The sequence below is a fragment of the Xyrauchen texanus genome, chromosome 38, assembly GCF_025860055.1.
Source record: "Xyrauchen texanus isolate HMW12.3.18 chromosome 38, RBS_HiC_50CHRs, whole genome shotgun sequence".
In the NCBI taxonomy this organism is placed as follows: Eukaryota; Metazoa; Chordata; class Actinopteri; order Cypriniformes; family Catostomidae; genus Xyrauchen; species Xyrauchen texanus.
Genome location: NC_068313.1, coordinates 20,470,456 through 20,492,156, shown reverse-complemented (window position 1 = coordinate 20,492,156; position 21,701 = coordinate 20,470,456). Strand labels below are relative to the sequence as shown.

Genomic DNA, 21,701 nt, shown 5'->3' with positions numbered 1-21,701 from the left:
TTTTGTTGTCATCATACCTAGTATTTAATAAAAAATTAAAAAATAAATAAAAAAAGGACTGGGAAATATCCTAAAGACCACACCCACCAAGAACTAAATCAATCTGATTGGCTGATGAATCTGACAATCAGGGGCGGACTGGGAAGAGAAATCTTTCCTTTTCTGCATACCGCGCCTGCGTTTTGTGGCCCGTTCTGAATAACACAGTTCAGCTTATCGCGGCCCAATCGGCCTCATTTTGAAATGTCCCGGTTCTCCCGCACGACCGCCCACTCCATGATGATGTCATATTTGCCTTGTGCTCCTTTAAAATATTGCGGATGCATTGAGTATAAACCAGCCTTGAGAAGCATGGCTTCGGGCATGCGATTTATGAAACAGTTATCACACTTTGCTTGTAAGCATCGAGGAATAAATTCTGATTGGATAAACTTTTTGTTTATTGCTATTCATTTGTAGATTAATTAGTAGTGGAAAGCTATTGAAATATTCTAGGCAAAAAGGTGAATGAAAGAATGAAAAAATATTTATTTATTTGGCATGTTACGCCAACAGAGAAGGCTTTGCTGGCCCTGAGAAATTGCACCTGAGATATTATTCCCCAATGTGTGGTCATTCAGAAATTTCAGACCACTGGATGGCACGATTGACCAATCAAAATAGAGTCTGTCAGAAAGCTGTTTAATAATGCCTACTGTTTCAATAACTACTTTAAAAAAAAAAAAAATTATTCAGTAAGTTTTAAGCAAGTATTTCTTTACAAACATAGCCAGTGTTATAGCCATCCACATCAGCAGAAGAATCCATGCTCAAAAAACATTAATGGAACCGAATAGCATGAAAATCATTCAGTTCAGGTATAATAAATGGAACTGGTTCATGATTCCCAACCCTAAGTTGTACACATATGTTGCTAGGGGTGGATGCAGGCAGAAAGCAGCGCCATCACTCAAAGTCATGGAGATAAGCCATATGGGGACAGCAGGGGGCTGGATGGGGTATTGTGAATGATCGTGATATTGTACACCTCTGTAATGTGGAGCAATGGACCATGGGAAGTCAGCTGCTTGGGGAAAAACACACACACTCACGCACTAAGTGGAGTAATCATGTTGGGGTGGCTATATGAGAGCTGTCAAGAGTCTCTGGTGGAGAGAGCAAAGATAAGAAAATGCCACTAAGACCTTGGGAGAAAGCGCGGCATTGACTATTGTGTGCTGAACCTTCATGTTCCAAAAGCATCCACAAATTCACAAATGTTTTCAAGCTGCGTGTCGCCTTTTGGACTGCATTGTGAGTACTAGCGTTGGTGCAGGTGGAAAGGTGAAGCTGTGTTGCAAATTGAGGTGAATTGGTAGAGAAGGTAGTGAATTCAGAGAACATTGAGAACACTGAAATATTGAGCAGGTATATTAACTTTTTATATTAAATGTTTTCTTCCAGTTCTGGAAGATGATTGGTTGGCTATTATGTGAAACACCAGTTCACCTAGAAATTATAAATTGGCCCCAAAAAGTATTTGAAGACTTGTATGAATGTCTTTGCATTATTTAACAAAATATACAAACATTGACATTGATTTTAAAGAAATATAGCACAAAGTGTATTAGGTTTCACATTATTAGCATAGAAATATATCTATACTTACTCTGCTAGGACACCAGTGTGAACTTGAAGGGAACAGGCTTCATATATCCACTAAAAACAACTTTGGAACAGTTTTTTGTTAAAATGGCAAAAATGGCAAAGAGAAGCTAAGTTATCTTTTTTTGCATAGTAAAATAACATATTAATGTGTCCTTAATATTCTTAATATGTAGTAACTGTTTTACAAAGGCAATAATACACTCATGGTTGTGCTATATTGTGAATATCCTGTAGTCATGGGGGTTTAGAAGGGGGTTGTGCTTTATATATAACTTTGCCCTTTTTTCAAGACTTTATTCACAATATAACTCACCTTCTCTACTTTATTGCTAAAACAATCCACAACAAAGTGCATGACTAAGTAATGAGAAAAGTATGCCCATCCCTGCCCAGGGATTTGTTTGCAGACTTGATGAAGCCTATGAATAATTCTGCTCTGCGGTGCTGATGGGTTCAGCTGGGGCATAAAAACCTGATCCATTCTCACCTTCACAAAAGGACAGCACAGCACCATGGATGACCATGGAACAAAGAGACAATAGAATACAGGCCCACTGTCTTTTGCACATCCATCATATTAAAAACAAAGGGATGAATTGAATTCAAAAGGCTGTTTTTAGCCAGGAGGGTTCTTGAGTGGCACTGTTCTGAAACACATCTGTTCAGTATGAAATAAAGAGAACCATTCTAAGGCCGTTGGTGTAAATCCAGGCATGCAGATGTCCCTCGGCGAAGGTGCAGCATGACAGATCAATTGCAAAGCAAAAGAGAGGTGAGGAGAGGTGGCGGCGACAGCTGTGCTCCCCTAATTATCATTAGGCGAATGAGGACGCGGCACCTGTGTTTTGTTTGGACTTACCGTGAAGCCCATCATCCACTTCTGCAACAGGGGGCTTTATTTTGAAATGATCACTTTCCTCTCTATCGTGACAGAACCAGAGGGGCCTTTAGCCCCTGTTCCACAGAAAGGGTACCTGGGCTGGAGCCGGTGCCTAGCCGTTACCATTGTACATGGTTCAGAGCTGGAAAAATAATAGCAGAAGCTGGTGGAATAATATCCACAGAACAACCCAGTCTGGAAAAACAAAACTAGATTCTAGATTGCTCCCATTATAGTCAACTAAGCCAGCTACTCTGGAATTGCCTGATGTGCGGCTATGTGACACAAGTTTGGTTGATGGACAAAATATCAATGTCAATATCAAATCAAATTGAATTGAAAATGTGAATTGATAGCTTTGAATTTTATTAGTTATAATAACTTTGTTGCACCAAAAGTAGCTTTAGAATGCATAAAGATGCTGAATCAAATTATTTTGATGTTACAATTTTTTTTTTCTCAAACTTGTGAACCTGATAAACAAATACTGTGATGCTTCATTTAGTTTGTCAGCAGGGTATGTAGTAGGACTTGCATGATTACTTGACGACTTGTTACCCACAAAAGTACAGATTAATCAGTTACTTGGCTGGTCAGTGTGTACCTAAGCTAACTTTTTCAACTATTTTCCACATTTTAAAAACATTAATGAATAATCCCAAATGATGTACATCTTTTTGACATATAAAATACAAGAAAATAAATAATGTTTTGTTAGGGCTTGTTATTTGAAACAACTTTAAAAGTACATGGCCCCATGTTCACTATATTTACACTTAAGTGTAAATTTTATATATATTTGCATATATAAAATAAAAAAAAAATGCATGCAAATACACAGGACGCAGTTTGTGGGCTGAGGAATTATTCTGCTGTTATCACCACATGGAACTAGCACAACTGAAATCACGTGATCTGTGAGTAGAACCAAAAGCATTGACTAGTTGCTGCAACCCCTATTATGTAGTAATGTTACGTCTTTGTTCAGTTCTTGAGTCAGTTCTTGAGTCAAATTCAAAGAGAGGTTTGCAGATCACCCGGCCAGGCACCAGCACTATTTCAGTGGAAAAGAGGGATTCGAGAGCAATTCTGGAGTGTTCAATCAAACATCTCCTAAATTGTCCTGTCAGCGTTCATCTGTCCATAGAGAAGCATTAAAGCTTCTAGCACTTGATGCTCAAGGCTCAATGATGCCATCGTTATACATAATTAAAGGCCTATTAAGAGCCTTGTATAGTCCAGTAAAATTTTCATAGCTTAATCACTACTGACCTCTCACCTTCTGTTGGGTTTGTCAGCCAGAAACCACTGCCTACTGTTCCCACAGCAATGACTGATTCAGCCATTTTACATTCACATACATTTATGTTCCCTATCGAGAGGTCTCTCCTATTGCGTAAGTAGCTTGCGCTATGGGAAAACTCAGTTTCTCGAGAAATATTGAAGTCTTTATGTAAAACGCATTGCAGTTGCACAGCAGACAGTAATGAGCGAGGCAGCTCGGTCATTGGCCGTGCTGCGGCAACTGCTCGAACCAATCTGAACGCCTCGCGTTCGCGCGCTCAAAGCCCGCCGAAATTAGCATAGCCAGGCTATATAATGGGCACCCCGTCATACGATTTCCTTTAGATTTAATCTCCTTCAGCGAAGACCTCCTCTTCGCTGGATCCTCCGGATTGTTGGAGTCTTTTGCCCGCCGTTGACAAGCCTACAGCAGGACTGCTAAGAGGATGCCGGCGCCTTCAGCCGCCTTCGAAGCCTTCTGCTACGCCATCCGGCGCGCATCACTATATCCTTTTTACTAAGCTACTTTGCAAGTGTTCGCCTTTGCGACACTTTTTGTATTTAGTAAAAGAGCAAATTCGAGGCGTTGTTCCAAATGCCTTCGACCTGCGCCTTCCTGACAGGGACCGTCACATTATCTGCACTCGCTGCCTGGGACCTGACCACGCAGAAGCTGCTTTCTCTCGAGGCGGATGCCCCGAATGTGACTCCCTGGGCCTCAACGAGCTGCGCGCTCGCTTCGCCGCCGCGCTGAACGAGCCTGCTACCACCGTGCTGCCGTCCCCTCTGTTCGAGCCGCGCAAGAAAAAGCGCCGCTCATGGAGGCCGCCAGAGCACGTGGACTTTAATGATGTCCCCGCGTGCTTCACCACCACCCGAGAACTCCCCGCCGCCAGTCCAATTTATGCAGACGGACCAGCACCCCTCCAACAGAGCGGTGGGTTTCATCTCGTTCGGCGCGCCAGGGGACGACGGTGAAAAGGATGACAGCCTTTCCAATTGGCGCTGCATCCAACGACTGGCCGGGCTCGGCCTTCGACCCCGCGCCGTCGACATTAGCGGACACGAGCACGGGCACCAGCACGGTAAGAGAGTTCGCTGAACAGCTTCACTGCAGCGAGCAAAACATGTAAAACATTACCCAGTCCCCTTACAGGCGGCTGGAAATGTCTGTACAACAGTCAATGGGCCAGTCACAGAACTTCGCTCACCTGCAATCAAATGCCGTTTTAACGGCAACACACAGAAATCACAAGAGTCATTTTCTGCCTGTGTCACTAAGAGGTCACGTGTCCACACTAAAGTCGCACTCCCACATATCAATACTGTCCAAACAGTGCCAAATACTTTCCCAGCTCGAGCTGGACGCCCCATAAATGTAGATCGTGTGCCTATTGTCATGTATGCACCACTACACACAAGCACTGTTCCCACAGTTATAAACACTTCCCCAGTAAAAGCGGAAATACTATAAATGTAGCGGCGTGCCTGCTGTCCTGCACGCACCCCTACACACAAACACTGTATGCATGGCCAAAAACCCCGCCGCTAGCGGGAGGCTTTATGAAAGTGGCGAGCGTGCCTACCACAGTAGATGCACCCCCACCCATAAGCGCTGCCCATACAGTTCCAAACAGATCTCTGGCTCACGCCGCAAGCATCACAGATGCGCCGCGCGGCCAAGAAACTCCCCGCTAAGAGCGTGAAGCTTTATGGAAGTGGCGCGTGTGCCTATTACAATGTATGCACCCCCACCCGTACACACCCCTGCACTCAACACAGCTGCTCAGCGCGTGCCCGCGCCTCTGAGAGCTGTAAGCTCAGTGTTAGCACATTTTCTGCCTGTGTCACTAAGGGGTCACGTGTCCACACTAAAGTGCGCACTCCCATAGTTACAAACACTGTATGCATGACCAAAAACACCCCGCCGCAAGCGGGAGGCTTTATGTAAGTGGCGCGCGTGCCTACTACAGTAGATGCACCCCCACCCATAAGCGCTGCACATAAAGTTTCAAACAGTTCTCTGTCTCATGCAGCAAGCATCACAGATGCGATCGCGCGAGCCAAGAAACTCCCCGCTAAGAGCGGGAAGCTTTATGAAAGTGGCGCACGTGCCTATTACAATGTATGCACCCCCACCTGTAAACACTGTCTATACAGTTTCAAACATTTCTCCAGGTCACGATGCGAGCATTACGGAGATAGCGTGCGTGCCTGTAAGCTCACACGCACCCCTGCACTCGGCACTCAACACGGCTGCTCAGCGCGCACCTGCGCCTCTGGGAGCTGTAAACTCAGTGTTAGCACAAGGCAATTTGCCAGTGGGGCCCATACGTCACTGCGACACGCCCCAGCCAACATTCAGCCCATATCTGTGCGAGCAAAAGCCTGGGAAAAAATCCCGACATGCCAAAATGGGTTTTGAACATAATAAAACAAGGTTACTCACTTCAATTCAGCTCGTAGACTACCCGCTTTTCAGCGGTGGTCGAGACGAAAGTGAGGAAAGATGTGTCACATGTTCTACGCACCGAGGTGCTCGAACTGATAGAGAAGGGCTATAGAAACTGTTCCTCCCTCTATGAGCTAGGCGGGTTTTACAGCCGCTATTTTCTCGTCCCGAAAAGGACGGTGGCCTCCGCCCCATCCTAGATCTCAGACATCTGAACAAAGCTTTTATGATTCAGCTCGTTCAGAATGTTAACAACCAAACATATCCCCGGGGTTGGTTTCTATCAGTGGATTTGAAAGACGCTTACTTTCACATTCGATAGCACCTCATCACAGGCCTTTTCTGAGATTCAGCTTTCGAGGGACAGTCATACCAGTACACAGTACTACCATTCGGCCTATCATTGGCCCCCATACATTCACGAAATGTATGGACGCGGCACTTTCCCCTGAGACAGCGGGAGTGCGAATACTGAATTACCTCGACGATTGGCTAATCATAGCACAATCAGAGGGTCAGTTAACGACACACAGATCTTGGATTATCAGCCATCTAGAATGCCTGGGTCTGAGAATCAATTTTGCAAAGAGCGTGCTATCCCCAGCCAGAATATCTCTTCTGGGAATAGTGCTAGACTCAGTGCAGATGACAGCGCCTCTCATCAGAGCGCGCTCCCTATTCGACGCCTTGCAACATCATTCAGAAAGGCGTAGCGCCCGTCAAACGATTTCAATGAATGCTCAGTCTCATGGCCTCGGCATCAGCTGTACTCCAGCTAGGATTGTTGCACATGCGTCCTCTCCAGCGCTGGCTCAAGAGCCGTGTCCCCACTCACGGGTGGCGCTCGGGCCACTTTTTGATCAGAGCGAATCACGGCTGTATAAAAGCCCTGACGCCCTGGAAAGCCATCAACTGGTATCAAACTGGCGTGAGTCTGGGCGTGAACACATGGAGAAAAATGATCACGACAGATGCCTCCAAAATAGGATGGGGGGCCCTTTACGAGGGCAGGTCTGTCTCCGGCTTTTGGTCAAACCCGGAAAAGCGCTTACATATAAACTGTCTGGAAATGAAGGCGGTCGCCTTGGCTCTCAGAGCCCTGCTTCCGTACCTGAAAAACGAACACGTCCTGGTCCGAACGGACAACATGACGGTAGTTTCGTATATAAATTGCCAGGGTGGACTTAGGTTGAGCTCCCTGCACTCTATGGAGGGCCCTCCATGCATGGCCCCTCAACGGGTTCCGAGAACCTCCCCAGTGGAGTTTTGAGAACCATCACTGAGGCGCGAGCACCCTCTACGAGGCTTATATGCCCAAAAGTGGAAAGTGTTCAGTGACTGGTGTGATACCAAGAGCTTGAACCCCAAATCGTGTGAGATACCAAGTGTACTCGCCTTTTTGCAAGAGCTGCTGGAGGCGGGCCGCACACCCTCCACGCTCAAAGTCTATGTGGCTGCCATAGCGGCGTCGCACAATCCTGATAAAGGACATTCAATAGGGAAAACGATCTAATCATTCGTTTCCTAAGAGGCTAGGAGGATGAACCCTCCTCGCCCCCTCGGTGCCGATCTGGGACCTGGCCACGGTCCTGGATGCACTCAAGAGTGCCCCGTTAGAACCTCTCCGAACCGTGCACCTTAAACAGCAAAACTGCGCTCTTGCTGGCGCTGGCTTCAGTCAAGAGAGTGGGCGACCTGCAGCGCTGTCATCAAGTGCTGCTTGCCTGGAATTTGGACCTAACGACTGCAGAGTTGTCCTTAGGCCAAAGCACGGGTATATTCCTAAAGTGCTCTCCACACCCTTCAGAGCACAGGTGATATCTCTGGCAGCACTATCGTCCCCAGCAGGCCAAAGCGACGCTAATTTACTCTGCCCTGTCAGGGCGCTCAGAGTATATTTGGAACGTTCTGCCCTGTTCAGACAGACGGAACAATTATTCGTGATGCTTTGGCGGCCGCACTAAAGGTCTCGCGAGTCTCAAAGCAAAGAATATCGCGCTGGATAGTGGATGCTATAGCGCTAGCTTATTAAGCCAAGTGCCTTCAATGCCCCTTAGGCGTCAGAGCTCACTCTACGAGGAGCATGGCCTCCTCGTGGGCTTGGTCGAGTGGGATACCCATTTAAGATATTTGTCTGTGGCGGGCTGGGCCTGCGCCGACATTTATCAGGTTTTATAACCTACAAGTCCCCTCATTGCATTCCAACATTCTATCAGCCTGACTGTAGAATGGACTGGAGTATGTATATGCTGAGCATTATCTCCTCCCTTATAAGGTCTGTCCCTGACCGACTTAGAGGGTTTTTTAAGCATATCAGTACATTGAAAAATGCATTCCAACATTCTATCAGCCTGACTGTGGAATGGACTGGAGTATGTATATGCTGAGCATTATCTCCTCCCTTATAAGGTCCGTCTCTGACCGACTCAGAGGATTTTTTTTATGCATGCCAGTACATAGAAAAATGCATTCCAACATTCTATCAGCCTGACTGTAGAATGGACTGGAGTATGTATATGCTGAGCATTATCTCCTCCCTTACAAGGTCCGTCTCTGACTGACTTAAAGGATTTTTTATGCATATCAGCACATAGAAAACTCAGTACATAAGATATGTGCTTGTGTTTGTACTATGAGCGCCCACCATGGACCACCTTGGAAGGGCTCTATACTATCCCATTATGTAGCTCGCCGTTGGCGGCTCGTGGAATAATCACTTTGCTTTAAGGCTCAGGCATCTGCCTCTGGCTTTATAGAGCTGAAGTCAGCACGCACGGCGTTTTACATGGTGTTCCCATAGCGTAAGCTACTTACGCAATAGGCGAGACCTCTCGATAGGGAACGACTCGGTTACTAACGTAACCTCGGTTCCCTGAGAGGAGGGAACGAGTATTGCGTAAGCTGCCGTGCTTGTGCTTGGTCAGTTCAGCTTCAGTCGATTGAACCTAAAGGAACTTCGGATGACGGGGTGCCCATTATATAGCCTGGCTATGCTAATTTCGGCGGGCTCTGAGCGCTGAACACGTAGGCGCGTGCCCATTGGTCACGCTGCGTTCAGAGTCGCCCGTCATTGGTTCGAGCAGTTGCCGCAGCACAGCCAATGACCGAGCTGCTTCAGCTCATTACTGTCTGCTGTGCAGCTGCAATGCGTTTTACATAAAGACTTCAATATTTCTCGAGAAACTGAGTTTTCCCATAGCGTAAGCTACTTACGCAATACTCGTTTCCTCCTCTCAGGGAACCGAGGTTACGTTAGTAACCGAGTCGTTCTTAGCAGATGCTTACTTACTCGAGCCACTTACAATACAGTCCACAAATCACATTAATGGAAAGTTACTGGCACAGATCACACCACTGGCTATTCTCAAAACATACTACAAAGGAAAGAGGGGTGGATATGGCCTGTTGAATAGGCCAGCAGTGCTAAAGCATATGTTGGAATCTGGTACTTCTAACATTTTCTTAACTAACTTAGCCAACAATTCTTCCTTGGTTAACCAGCTTACAATTCAGTAAATAAATACCAAGGTTCCACCATGTTTTTGGGGCATGAGCATTATATAAATACCATTCAGGGCCTTAGTATATACCAAAGTGCCATAGTATTACTCTCTGTTAATGGTATTACATTACCAGGTAAACATCATATTTGTGCTGGCCCACAAGTTTGGACCAGCACATATTTTCAGGCTGGTCTAATCTGGCCTTTTTAGCAGGGTGTGCAAGTGAAATACAGAGAAGCAAGGAGGCACAATGAAACAAGGAAGGAAGGGACGCAAGGTGGAAATCAGATTTTGCAGGAGTGACTGCAGTAAATGAAAAGTCCTGTTGAGCTGACGCTTTGATTTCTAGCAAATTTTCAGCATTCAGGATCAAACACAGCATGCTCCATCTACTCTCCCACACTGGCCAATCTCGAAAAAAGTCTGGCCCTAAATGGCATGCCAAAAAAGTCACAAATAAACAAAGCTTGCAGGTTCAACCTGTTGTGTTTTGGTCTTTCAGTAGCACTCCAATGTCTCTCTGTTGTGGACTGCTGGTCATTTTTCAATATTCGTGCTTGACCAAGTGTGTAAACCTAATTTAATATGCAACATCACTGACAACCTGAGAGACTGCAGCAAGCTGAATGGCTGCTTCCATAATTTAATTAAATCCCACATTCAACAATCATCAAATGGAGAGAATCACACCTATTTCTTTCAGAAAATCGAAAAAATACAACACAACAGCTCTGTTCCAACCTAGTGAGGTGCCTTGCTGCCTTCTGCCTAAAAAGGCAGCATCATGGAACTAGGGTTGGGCGATGTCCCCTAAATTGGCAGTTGACGATGTTGACAGTAAAACATCGCGATGGACGATGATATCGTCGGTGGGGCGGGGTTATATAATTTCATATAATTTTCAAAAATTATATAAAAAATGATAATTTCGTTATTTTACTAACCCAACTAATGACTCGTCGGCGCTTTATCAGTAGGTTGCACGACACGTGAAGCATTTTTTTTTTAGCTTTCACTTAAGAAGAGTTGTGCACTTTTTATTTTAATATATCTCTTTACATAAATACTATTTTCCACTTAAAAACTATAATTTCGTTATTTTACTCACTGATGAGCAATAGGTCGAGGCAGAAATGACCATGTACCTGCAGGAAATGGCCATTGATGGGGAAGAGGACCCGCTGACTTGGTGGAAAGCGAGCGACAAAAGGTTTCCATTCATGGCAAGATTAGCACGGAAATATCTGTGCATATGTGCTACCAGTACTCCATCCGAGCGGGTCTTCAGCACAGCGGGTAGTGTAGTTACTCCAATCCGCAGCTTATTAAAACCAGATAAAGTGAATATGTTGGTATTTCTGGCCAGAAACATCGAAATTTAAACATGGTCTATGGTGAAAGATATTAGACTTCTTTACGCATTTTTCGCCATCTGTTGCGGAGCTATTCGATTTTGCATATTATTTTTTAAACGTTCATTTGTGTAGTTCATATGACCACTTTACAATATTTCAATAACATAATTTATTTTGTAGCCTGTGCTGAAGTTAATTGTGCTGCTAATTATAAGTGAAATGTTAATGCCGAGTTTCGGTCTGAGTGTTGTTCCGTTTTCTTGTTCTTTATTTGTTGTTCTTCTATGTTTTAATAAATGGGTGTTATTCATATTCACCTTGTTTCTTTCATTTGATTTGACATTATGTATTTATGGCCAAGAAGATGTTTCTTTAAAAGTATTAACCAGACAAAAGTTATTTGACGTTCGCTGGTCTGGGTTTATCTTAAACTGCCGCTTCAGTGTATACAAGAGCTATGTGACAATGAGCAAGATTTTCTGAGACACTACAACTACTAATAATTAATTAATAAAGGCTATTTTCTTGTAGCCTACAACATAACATATTTTAATCTAAATGTACAGTGTAAGACATGTAAAAAAAAGACAAGAAGCTAACAATGTCAAGATCAATATTTGTTTAGCCTGCCTGACACGGTATTTTCACAGACTAACACGTCACGTCTCTGGCATAAACTACAGTATTTAAAATAGCATATATGCATTAGTTATATTCTCAATTTAATTTACAGAGCAATCCCTGCAAAGTTTTTAGGTTAACTATAGAAGAGACTAGGATTAGTGAGTTACACTAGCAAGACTCGCAAAAGGGGGCGTGGCATCACGATGGTGGCTCTACATCGTGATGTTGGACGATGATGATATCGTCCATCGGCAAAACCCTACATGGAACTTCACATCAACACACACCACGATATGCAATATGCACAGGAGACTCCATTGGCAACTGAAACCCAACACAAAACTCTAAAAATAAAAATGCATAGCACACACATACAAATATTTGGTAAAATAATACATTTTAGACTGTCAACCCTCCTGTCATGTTCACCAAATATTGATAACCACAAACAAAGATTTTGACTTGTTCCTTCTTTTCTTTTAATAAAGCAAACATTTGGTTTACAGTGAGGTACACAATGGAAGTCAATGAGGCCAATCCATACATTTTTCAAAAACTCACTATTTCAAAAGGATAGCCACAAGAATGAAACAATATGTGTGTAAACATGATTTTAGTGTGATAAAATCACTTACTATCCTTTTCTGTGTAAAGTTATATCCAATTTTAACAACTTAACGCCATAAACCCTAAAACAACTGTAAAAACAAAAATTTAAACAACTTTAAAGCTCCAATTATACACTAGTTTTAAAAGAGAAATTCATGTACTGTAAATGTTTTATAAAACAATAAGCTTGACATTTCTGCCCTTAAACCCTCCAAATATTGGCCACATTCACTTCCATTGTAAGTGCCTTAATGTAGCATCCAATTTAGCTTTTTTTAAAGAAAGGAGGTATGAGTTGAAATGATATATTTTATGGTAATCAACATTATGCCACAAATGCTGTCAAATTAACTAAACTTGAATCAAACCTGGAATATTGCTTTAAAAACAATGAAAAACTGCATTTAATTTTATATTTAGTCAAAGTGCCGTTGAACAACGAATAAATGTATGAGTAAATAAATAAATTAGTATACTTGTTTATATATATAAAATGTCAGCATGTTTTGGGTGATTACTAATGTGTTGCAAGGTGGCTGTTTACTTGCCCTTGTCAAAAGGGACTGTCCTCAAGTCTCTATAAAGTCCTGAATCTTAGATCCCTAGATCAGTAGGGACATTTTCAATAGAAATCTATGGGTTTTTTCTAAATTGTTTTGTATTTAAATGTATATTTTAAAATAAAAATTCAGAATATGAACCATTATTATGTAATTGTTACAAACAGATACAGTATAGTAAACAATACAGTAAGTATAGTTCCAATAATAAACTTTTTATACTCCAAATGAAGGGTTTACTGTAAATCTACTTTAAAATACTTTTTTAAAGACTACTTTAAAAAGTGATATATACTGTAGGTGGCACTCCAGATGGACTGCTACTATAAAAGCTTGTGTTCAGTGTGAAAAACTAGCCTAGGACATTCATCTTGGATGGACACATGCTAAATTGCCTTAGAATTTGGATAAAAATTCTAAAGCAATAATTCTTAATTATGCAGTCTTTGGAGGCTGCATAATTAAGTTGCTTCGAATCAGGAAAACACTTACAATGTCTTAAAATTTTACCTCTACAGGCATCTCACTATGTTCTGAAACGGAGCTAATAAATAATAGTAAATCAAAATTTAATATCACCATCATAGAACAGAGTGACCCAAAGGTGATTTAAATATCGCCACAAGAATGTCATTTCAAATACCAACAATTTTCATATTAATGTATTCAGTAGAGGTGTCAGGCTGTTTGTGTTGCACTCCAGGGTTTCAGACCTGGTCTTTCTCTGTTTCTCTCACAGTCCCTTTCTCAATCAATTCCCTCACCTCTCTATCTTCCTCCTAAACCCATGTGTCACTCAGGTTCAAATGCCTCAGCCTTGAGCACAGTCCTGCTGCTCTACTGTAGTCTGCTCCTGTAAGCTCCCACAGGCTCTTGCCTCTCTCATTTGCAAGATCCTCTGTACTACAAACACACCATTAATTTTTATGAGAAATTAGAGGAAAACTATTTTTTTCTCACCATTTTTCTCCTACAATTATATTGTTGTGACGAGGATGAGGGCATGGACGGGCCGGGCCATAATGATTGTCTGGCTCTGAATCAGCCCAATCAGACTTGGAAAGAGATAAAGAAGAGTGAGCGATGCAAGTTTTAGAGAGAGAGAGAGAGAGAGACGCACGCACACACACACACAGACACACAAAGTTGTGTGTCTGTGTGTGTACGGCAGTTTTATGTTATTAAAAGTTTACGTTGACTACTCGGCCAGTTCCCGCCTCCTCCTTGCCCATCTTGAAAACCCATTACAATTGTTTTTAGTTACTGTCTTGAATGAAAATGGTATTTGCTCATATAGCTTGCAGAACACCCGGTTCCCTAAGAAAACACATGGGCTACACTCAACAACAAGAAGGAACTCTTGTAATAGACTTACAGGAAACAAAATCACTTAGACTGAATACATTAACTATCTTTACAAGAACTACCACTTGATGTTGGATATTGCAAGCTGTGCAAGTGACAGCATACTGTGAACGAACATATATCAGGTGGTAATGAGAGAAGTCGATACCTACTCCAGACCCTCAGAGTACACTTTTCTTTAGTTCTCGGCATGACATGAGTAGAAGAGCATTTTAAGCACTCATGACAGAAAAAGAGTACATGCTCATTCCATTGCTCAAGCTGTCATGAGCATCTTTCTGTTTTTACTTATATCTTGAGGCCTAAATGTCAGCCTAAGAGCAGCTGTGTAAATCATAAATAAGTAATAATAATAATAATAATGAATAAAATATTATTTTACAAATCGTTGTTTATGCAGCTTTAAAGGTGCACTCAGTATTTTTTTTTCTCATTTAAAAAGATTCACTTCTAAACAAATGATTTGTAATTTTGAAACACTTGTATAAAATCATGTGCCCTCACATGAGATTAAGACTCCAGTCCAGTTTAAAAGCAGTTTTATTCTACATGGAGAGGGTCTCCCTCATTGGGGCCAGCCAAATACTACTCATTTAATCTTAGTAACCACCTTGTTATTGAACGCCATTAAATTAATAATGGCTGAGCATGAATAGTAAAAATGTCTACAATTGTATCGGTAACAAAAACCAGGGGCATCACCAGGATTTCAAAACATTAGGGGCTGAAGGTATCCACAAATGATATATATATATTTTTTTTAAATCAAACATCAGTCGAACAGAAAGTCAACCTCCGTTCCCTGATGGAGGGAATGAGACGTTGTGTCGAATGAAGCGACACTAGGGGTCTTCTTTGAAGGCCTCAGTTACCTCTGAACTTGAAAAAAGGTCAATGAGAAAGTGTCAGACATAATTTGCATGTCCCTCCCCCGGATATACGGGTATAAAAGGAGGGAATCATGCGTCGGTCTGTTTAGGTTTTGCACTGAGGTTCGGCCGTTACAGTGGCTCGGTACAGCAATGTGGCCGGGGGGGACACAACGTCTCGTTCCCTCCATCAGGGAGCAGAGGTAACAACAGTAAACTAGATGTTCCCCGCCTTTCCACGGCTCTGCCCCCAGAGCTTTACATGGCTCCGCCTTCCACGGCTCCGTGCCCCAGAGCCTTCCATGGCTCTGCCCACTCTCAGGCCTCTAGAGCCCGTCCCTGCCCTTTGGCTGCCTCCCAGGTCTCCAGAACCAGTCCTTGCCCTGTGGCCACCTCCCAGACATCCAGAACCAGTCCTTGCCTGTGGCCAACTCCCAGGCCTCCAGAACCAGTCCCTGTCCTGCAGCCACCTCCCAGGCCTCCTGACCCTCTCTCTCCAGACCCAGTCCCTGTCCTGCGGCCGCCTCCCAGGCCTCCTGACCCTCTCTCTCCAGACCCAGTCCCTGTCCTGCGGCCGCCTCCCAGGCCTCCTGAACCAGTCCCTGTCCTTCATTGGGCCTCACATGGCATGGACCTGGCAGTCAGCGGAGCGACCAGCATGTGCAGACAGAAGAGAGAAGAGCAAGAAGGAGTGAAGAGAAGAGAGGATGAAGAGCCAAGAGAGCGTGTTCTTCCTGCTTGGAAATATTTGAACTGAAATTGGCCGCATCCTTGTCCTGTGCCAATCAGAAGTGGCTTTTCAGAGTCACATGGTCAACTGGGCTGTCTTTTCCGACAGTCAATTTATGGTCCTTTGTTCCAGAGACTTAAAAATTTCCCCCTCAAAAATATTGCATATTTAATCGTGAGCTTTTATATCTTGAGAATGGTACAAGAGACACAATATTCGTTGTCATCAGCTTTCTCTGCATACACCAGCAAACGCTTACATACTAAACATGACATTTTTTTCATGGATGTTATATGTGTAGGTAACAAAACATGAAAATCCCTGGCTACAAAATAATACTGGTTAATTCATGGGTTATACAACATGGATGAAACATCACACACATTTTAAAGAGGTACATCAGGCTATAATCATTGTCCAAATGCCTAGCAAAACTTTATTTAAATGCATTCTGTACATTTTGTAAGGTTGATTCAGCAAAGTACTGTGACTTTGTGTGAGATTTTTCTGGATTAAGGAATGTCTTCGTATTCAAGTCGTGCAAATCTGATGGTCTTTTGGAAGCCTTTCAAAGAGAACTCTGCTTTAACTCTGTGTGGAAGATCAGGAGGTCAGGCTGCGGAGGGGCCTTTCTGACCAATGAGGACACCTGGGCCGTTTGATTTATGACAGTGAAGAATTCCAGGATTGCAAAGGTTGAAAACTCTAGATTCAAGTCATATTGTTTCAATTCTTCTGCATGTATAATACTACACAAAGCAGACCATTAGACAGGTAATTCACTTTTTAAAAAAAACAACAACAATAACAAGAGAACACTGACCATCCCCAAGATGAAGGGCAGAGATTAGCAGCCATTAATGTCCTCCACACCTTCAGAAAAATGGCTAAAAAACACTCTTCCTTCTTTCCATCATCCCAAACCAACTATCAGTCCTTCACATCACCAACCAAATCCTGACCATTACAGGCTCATATAGGGACACAAGATAAACAATAGCTAGTGAAAACAAATAAAATGCCAGCATTATACATATTCATTGAGGTGTATTATAGCTCATGTAAACATTTAAACTTTCATTACACAAGGCCTCATCTGTGACACAAGCAGTCATTTACAAGATGTGACCATGAATATGTATGTTACATGCTCACTTTGAAAGGCAAGTTGCCACTGATTATGAATTATGAAGACGTTAAGGACTGATACTTATACAGAGCATGCAGAGTAAACTTGTTTGAGGCTGCATTATTTATTACACAAGTAATGGTAATATATTCCTGAGACTGCAGCTAAAATCCATCTTTAACAACACATATGACAGGAATCACACAGGTATTTCAAACTTTTTTGTTGTTGTTTGTTGTTGTTTGGTGAATCTTATGGTTTATAAATAACACATGTTGGGCTCCATTATCGTGCATGGCACAAGGACCAAGCGCTACATCATATCTGATTTTCGTGTGTTAATTCTAAGCACAATTTTCATACCAGTGAAAATCGTGGTGTGGGTGGGAGTGTTTGCGCTATTTGTGGGTATATGCACACAAACTGTGGGTCTATAGTATGTTAATGTAGTGGCACAAAGCGCAGTTAGCTTTTTTCCTATGATGGTGGTAATAAAGTTCATGTCCAAACTCTGAAAATATAGTGGAACATAAAATAATGTTCCTGACAATCACTGTTGTAGCCATTTTATGAAACAAAACTTTATGAGATTTGAGTAAAAACTTCTAGAGGTCATGGTTTTATTATTCAATTACCATTATAATTATTATTATTATTATTATTGTTCATACTTACAATTTTATTTATGATCTCATTCCTATGAGAATTCCGAGGCTGTTGGAAGAACCACTACGCCTTTTGATTATATTTTCATTTTATTTGAAGTGCAATTTGAATTTTGAAACATTTTCATTATTTTAGTTTCAAAAAAATTAATAAAAATGTTAAAGCAATAATCAACCGGTAGAAATGAAATGCATGCAAAAAATCACAGCCTAATCTGAAAAGCCGATACTATCACTGTTAATACTAAACATGATTTGTGTGTCACTTAATAAATATGAATAATAATACTTACATTCTCTATAATTTAATGAAGTTTACATTCAAATCTTGATGATAACAAAATTTTCTATGTATATAAAAGGAGTGTTTCACTGTCATAGAAATATGCCTGACATTCAAAAAGGATGTAGTTAATGCACAAAAGAACATAAGTCAATTTTTCTATTCTTCTAATTCATTGCATACAACCTATTACACTACCAACTTCTCACAAATATGCTGTCTTTGTTTATATTGCTGGTGCTTGAGGGAATGGACAACATAATAGGACACAGATGGTGCAATAACCGGAGAAGAACCTCAGAATTAAATTGCACTTGACCCAGCCCTTTAGCACTTTGCACACGCACCAAACCTACATTTGCCTACACTTATAGCATGCTTGCACAAAAATACCAACATTTCAAGGACATGTCTTTTTAATTTGGGAGTGTGACTTATCACATAGTGCTGCTGTGCATAGCGCTAACATTCTTAAAATAAAGCTCATTACCTTAAAATTTAAACACTATTTAGCTAACACTAAGCACTGTGTTCTGCTGCAATAAGGGATCATTTTTGGAGCATGCCACTGACCACACTAGTCATTACTGTAATGATATAAATGATTATTCTGTAATATGGTCTGGGATATGTGGCACTGATGACAAAAAAGAACTGATGCCAGCACTCACCTCTTTCTCCCCGCAGATATTACTGATGATGGAGTTGGACGCTGGGCTGGCAGAGGGGCCCAGGACCGCCACCACCCCCTTTGACATGATCTGGCACACTGTCAACAGACAAGGGAAAGAGCAATCATCAATCATTACAGACAGAGAGCAGATGGAAAGCAAGATGTATACCTGCCAAGAGTGATGCCACCCCAGTATTTGTTTCAGATTGGACAAAAAAAAATAAATAAATCATGCTACTGTTAGGAAAATGTATATATATTACTTGCCGGAAGATTTGTTATTTCAGAAAATCGTCAGTAATAAATGTAAGTCTTAGTGGAACATTTGTGTCTTTTATCATAGTGCTGTTGTTGTTGTATTATAAAAGCAATAAGCCACTCACATCTGTACATTACAGTGATTTGACAATGGGTAACACATCCCTTAAGTGGTAAAACCATTGTAACACATGATCTTTATTGGCTTATTGCTTTTATTAAGACTTATTCCAATTACTCCAAATTAAAATGATTTATATGTATTTTTGAAGCAAAATGGCTTGGAGCTCTGTTTTGGAAAACAGCAGAGAATACCTCTATTGAACAATGCATTAAAATACACTATATGGCTAAAAGTACATCCCCTTCTAATTAATGGGTCTTTGGGGGAGAGGCCTTTTCTATTCCAGCATGACAATGCCCCTGTGGACAAAGCAAGGTCCATAAAGACATGGTTTACTGCTTCTGGTGTGGAGGAACATGACTGGCCTACACAAAGGCAAAACTTGAACCCAACTGAACACCTCTGGGATTAATTGGAATGCCAAATGTCAGCTAGGCCCCATCACCCAACATCAGTGTGACCCTTTAAAAATCTGTGTTACACTGAGGCACTCGAAACAAAGAAAATGAATGGGGTCATTGCATAAACATTCAAATCCTCAAAAGTATAGCCACAAGATGTAAACAATATGCACGTAAAATAATTTTTACTGTGATAAAATCGCTTACTGACCCTTTCTGTCCAAAGTTATATCCGAATTTAAAACTTTTGTTTTGAAAAGTTGTTGCCATGAGGAATTGATTTACGTAAACCCTAAAACTCTAAAATAACCATTAACCTTACAAAATAAATAATACACTAGTTTTAACAGAAGAAACCTTTAAGTCTGGAAACCCTTAAAAAATTGGCCCCCATTCACTTGCATTGTAAGTGACTCACTGTAACCTCGATTTTTGCTTTTTTTGAAAGAAAAGCACAGGTTTGAAATATATTTTTGTGGTAATCAAAACATTATTCCACAAACGCTATCAATTCGAGCTTTACCTGTAATGACCCTGGAATTTTCCTTTAAGCACTCAATAATATACATTTGAAAATATTTGCAATCCTTCTTCTACATTGTTTTAAGAGACTTAAAGAGAAAATGTAGCTTTTTTTTTCACCAAATTTGTGGTGGTATCCTTTTTTCTTTGTCTTGGTCTTTGCACCCTCTGCATATATACTTAATTATGCTTTATATTAGTTACTCTCCCTTGGTTTTTGGTTTTTAAAAACATGAATGCTAGAGCATTGTCAACCTGTTTTTATTATTGTTGTAATTTTTGTAAATGCTGGGTACTGTACACAATTTATTTATCAATTGTTTAATTTGATTTTAAAAATAGTTAGCAAAACATCCAGAACAGTTTTTCTTTTTTCTTTGCCAACAAATTAAATAAAAGCTTTCTCGGTTTTGCTTTTCTGTACATAAAAAAGGATATTTGATTTGAGTAAAGGATATTTCTCTTGATATTTCCCACAGGCATTAAACATTTGTTTTTACCTATGGGTGAGTGGGGCCTCCTTATAGAGATGTAGTGCGGTTATTAAACTTGTCATTTTCTGTCTCTCACACAAAATTATGTTTCATTATAAAGTGACCTTTAAGTGAAGTGTTTCCTGAAATTATATTTGAGATTAGGTGGAGGAAGAGAGTGAGGACAGTTAAGAACAGATTCTTTTTTTCTCATTCCACTGCACATAAGCAGGGCATCAGTATGAGCACTAGAACAGAATGTCACTTTTAGGATGGTTTTATAATCCCACTCTGTTTAAATTAGTGTTGTGAGGCACATGTTTGTTCCCTGATTGTTGGAGCAGAGTGCATGCTAGAAAAATAAGGGGAGAGAGAGCACAAAAAAAGAGGAATAGCAGGTGTTTAAGTATTACTAAATGGATAGTTCACATGAAAATAAAACTTCTGTTATCATTTACTCACCCTCGTGTTACACCAAACATATATGACCTTTATTTTCTGTAGAACACAAAAGGAGTTGTAAGGCAGAATCTTAGAGACTGACAGCCTGAGTCACTATAGCATTTATTTTCCATACATTGAAAGTGAATGCTGACTAAGACTTCCTAACATTTTGCCTAACATCTCCTTTTGTATTCCAATGAATGAGTATTGTTCAGAATCTTTGGCAGTCCTGCCTTTAGTATATCCCTAATCCTAATCCTAACCCTTGTCTTTGTAGTTTTGTGCTGTCTAATTTAAAGCTGCCAGAAGTAGTGTTCACCTGTGGTGCTGTCCTGAATGCATGGATCAAAAGGCACATAATCATTTTCCTAGTGTGACGATATGAGTCACAAGGGTCATGTGAGCATCAAAGCAATGGTTTGGCGTGACACTCCTGCATGGCTGATCTGCAGAAGGACAATGATACCATATGGACTGAGTGAGTGTTATGGATTGTGGTAGGATTCAGTATGTCTCTGTTGTCATATCAGATCATGTGCATTAGTATGCAGACCACACACAATGTGGAAAGATGCAGGCTTCAGCGATTTCAAAAGGGTGTATGATAGGGCAAGTAGTGTTAGCATGTGTGGCATTTCTCCCTTGCTGGGAGTGTCACTGATCCATTTCTAATTCAATTCCTGCAAGCTATTACAATGCTGATTTATACCTAACAGGGCTGTGCGACTAACCAGAGAGGTATTTTAATGCAGCTGCTTCAGAATACCCTGTGAATACCAGGAGAGGCTGCCTCTTCCTTAAACCGCTACAGTATGTGTCTCAACAGCTCTGACTGATTAAGTTAAAGCTCA

At 41.4% G+C, this 21,701-nt stretch overlaps 1 protein-coding gene across 1 annotated transcript in view; it reads right to left on the bottom strand.

Annotated features, from left to right (window-relative positions):
• The window catches only part of grik4 (glutamate receptor, ionotropic, kainate 4), a 552,444-nt gene that overhangs the window by 187,513 nt on the left and 343,230 nt on the right, over nt 1-21,701 (bottom strand). Inside the window, exon 5 of the mRNA XM_052109736.1 lies at nt 18,627-18,724. Within this exon, the coding sequence (XP_051965696.1) occupies nt 18,627-18,724 (98 nt within the window). The remainder of the gene's footprint in view (nt 1-18,626; nt 18,725-21,701) is intronic.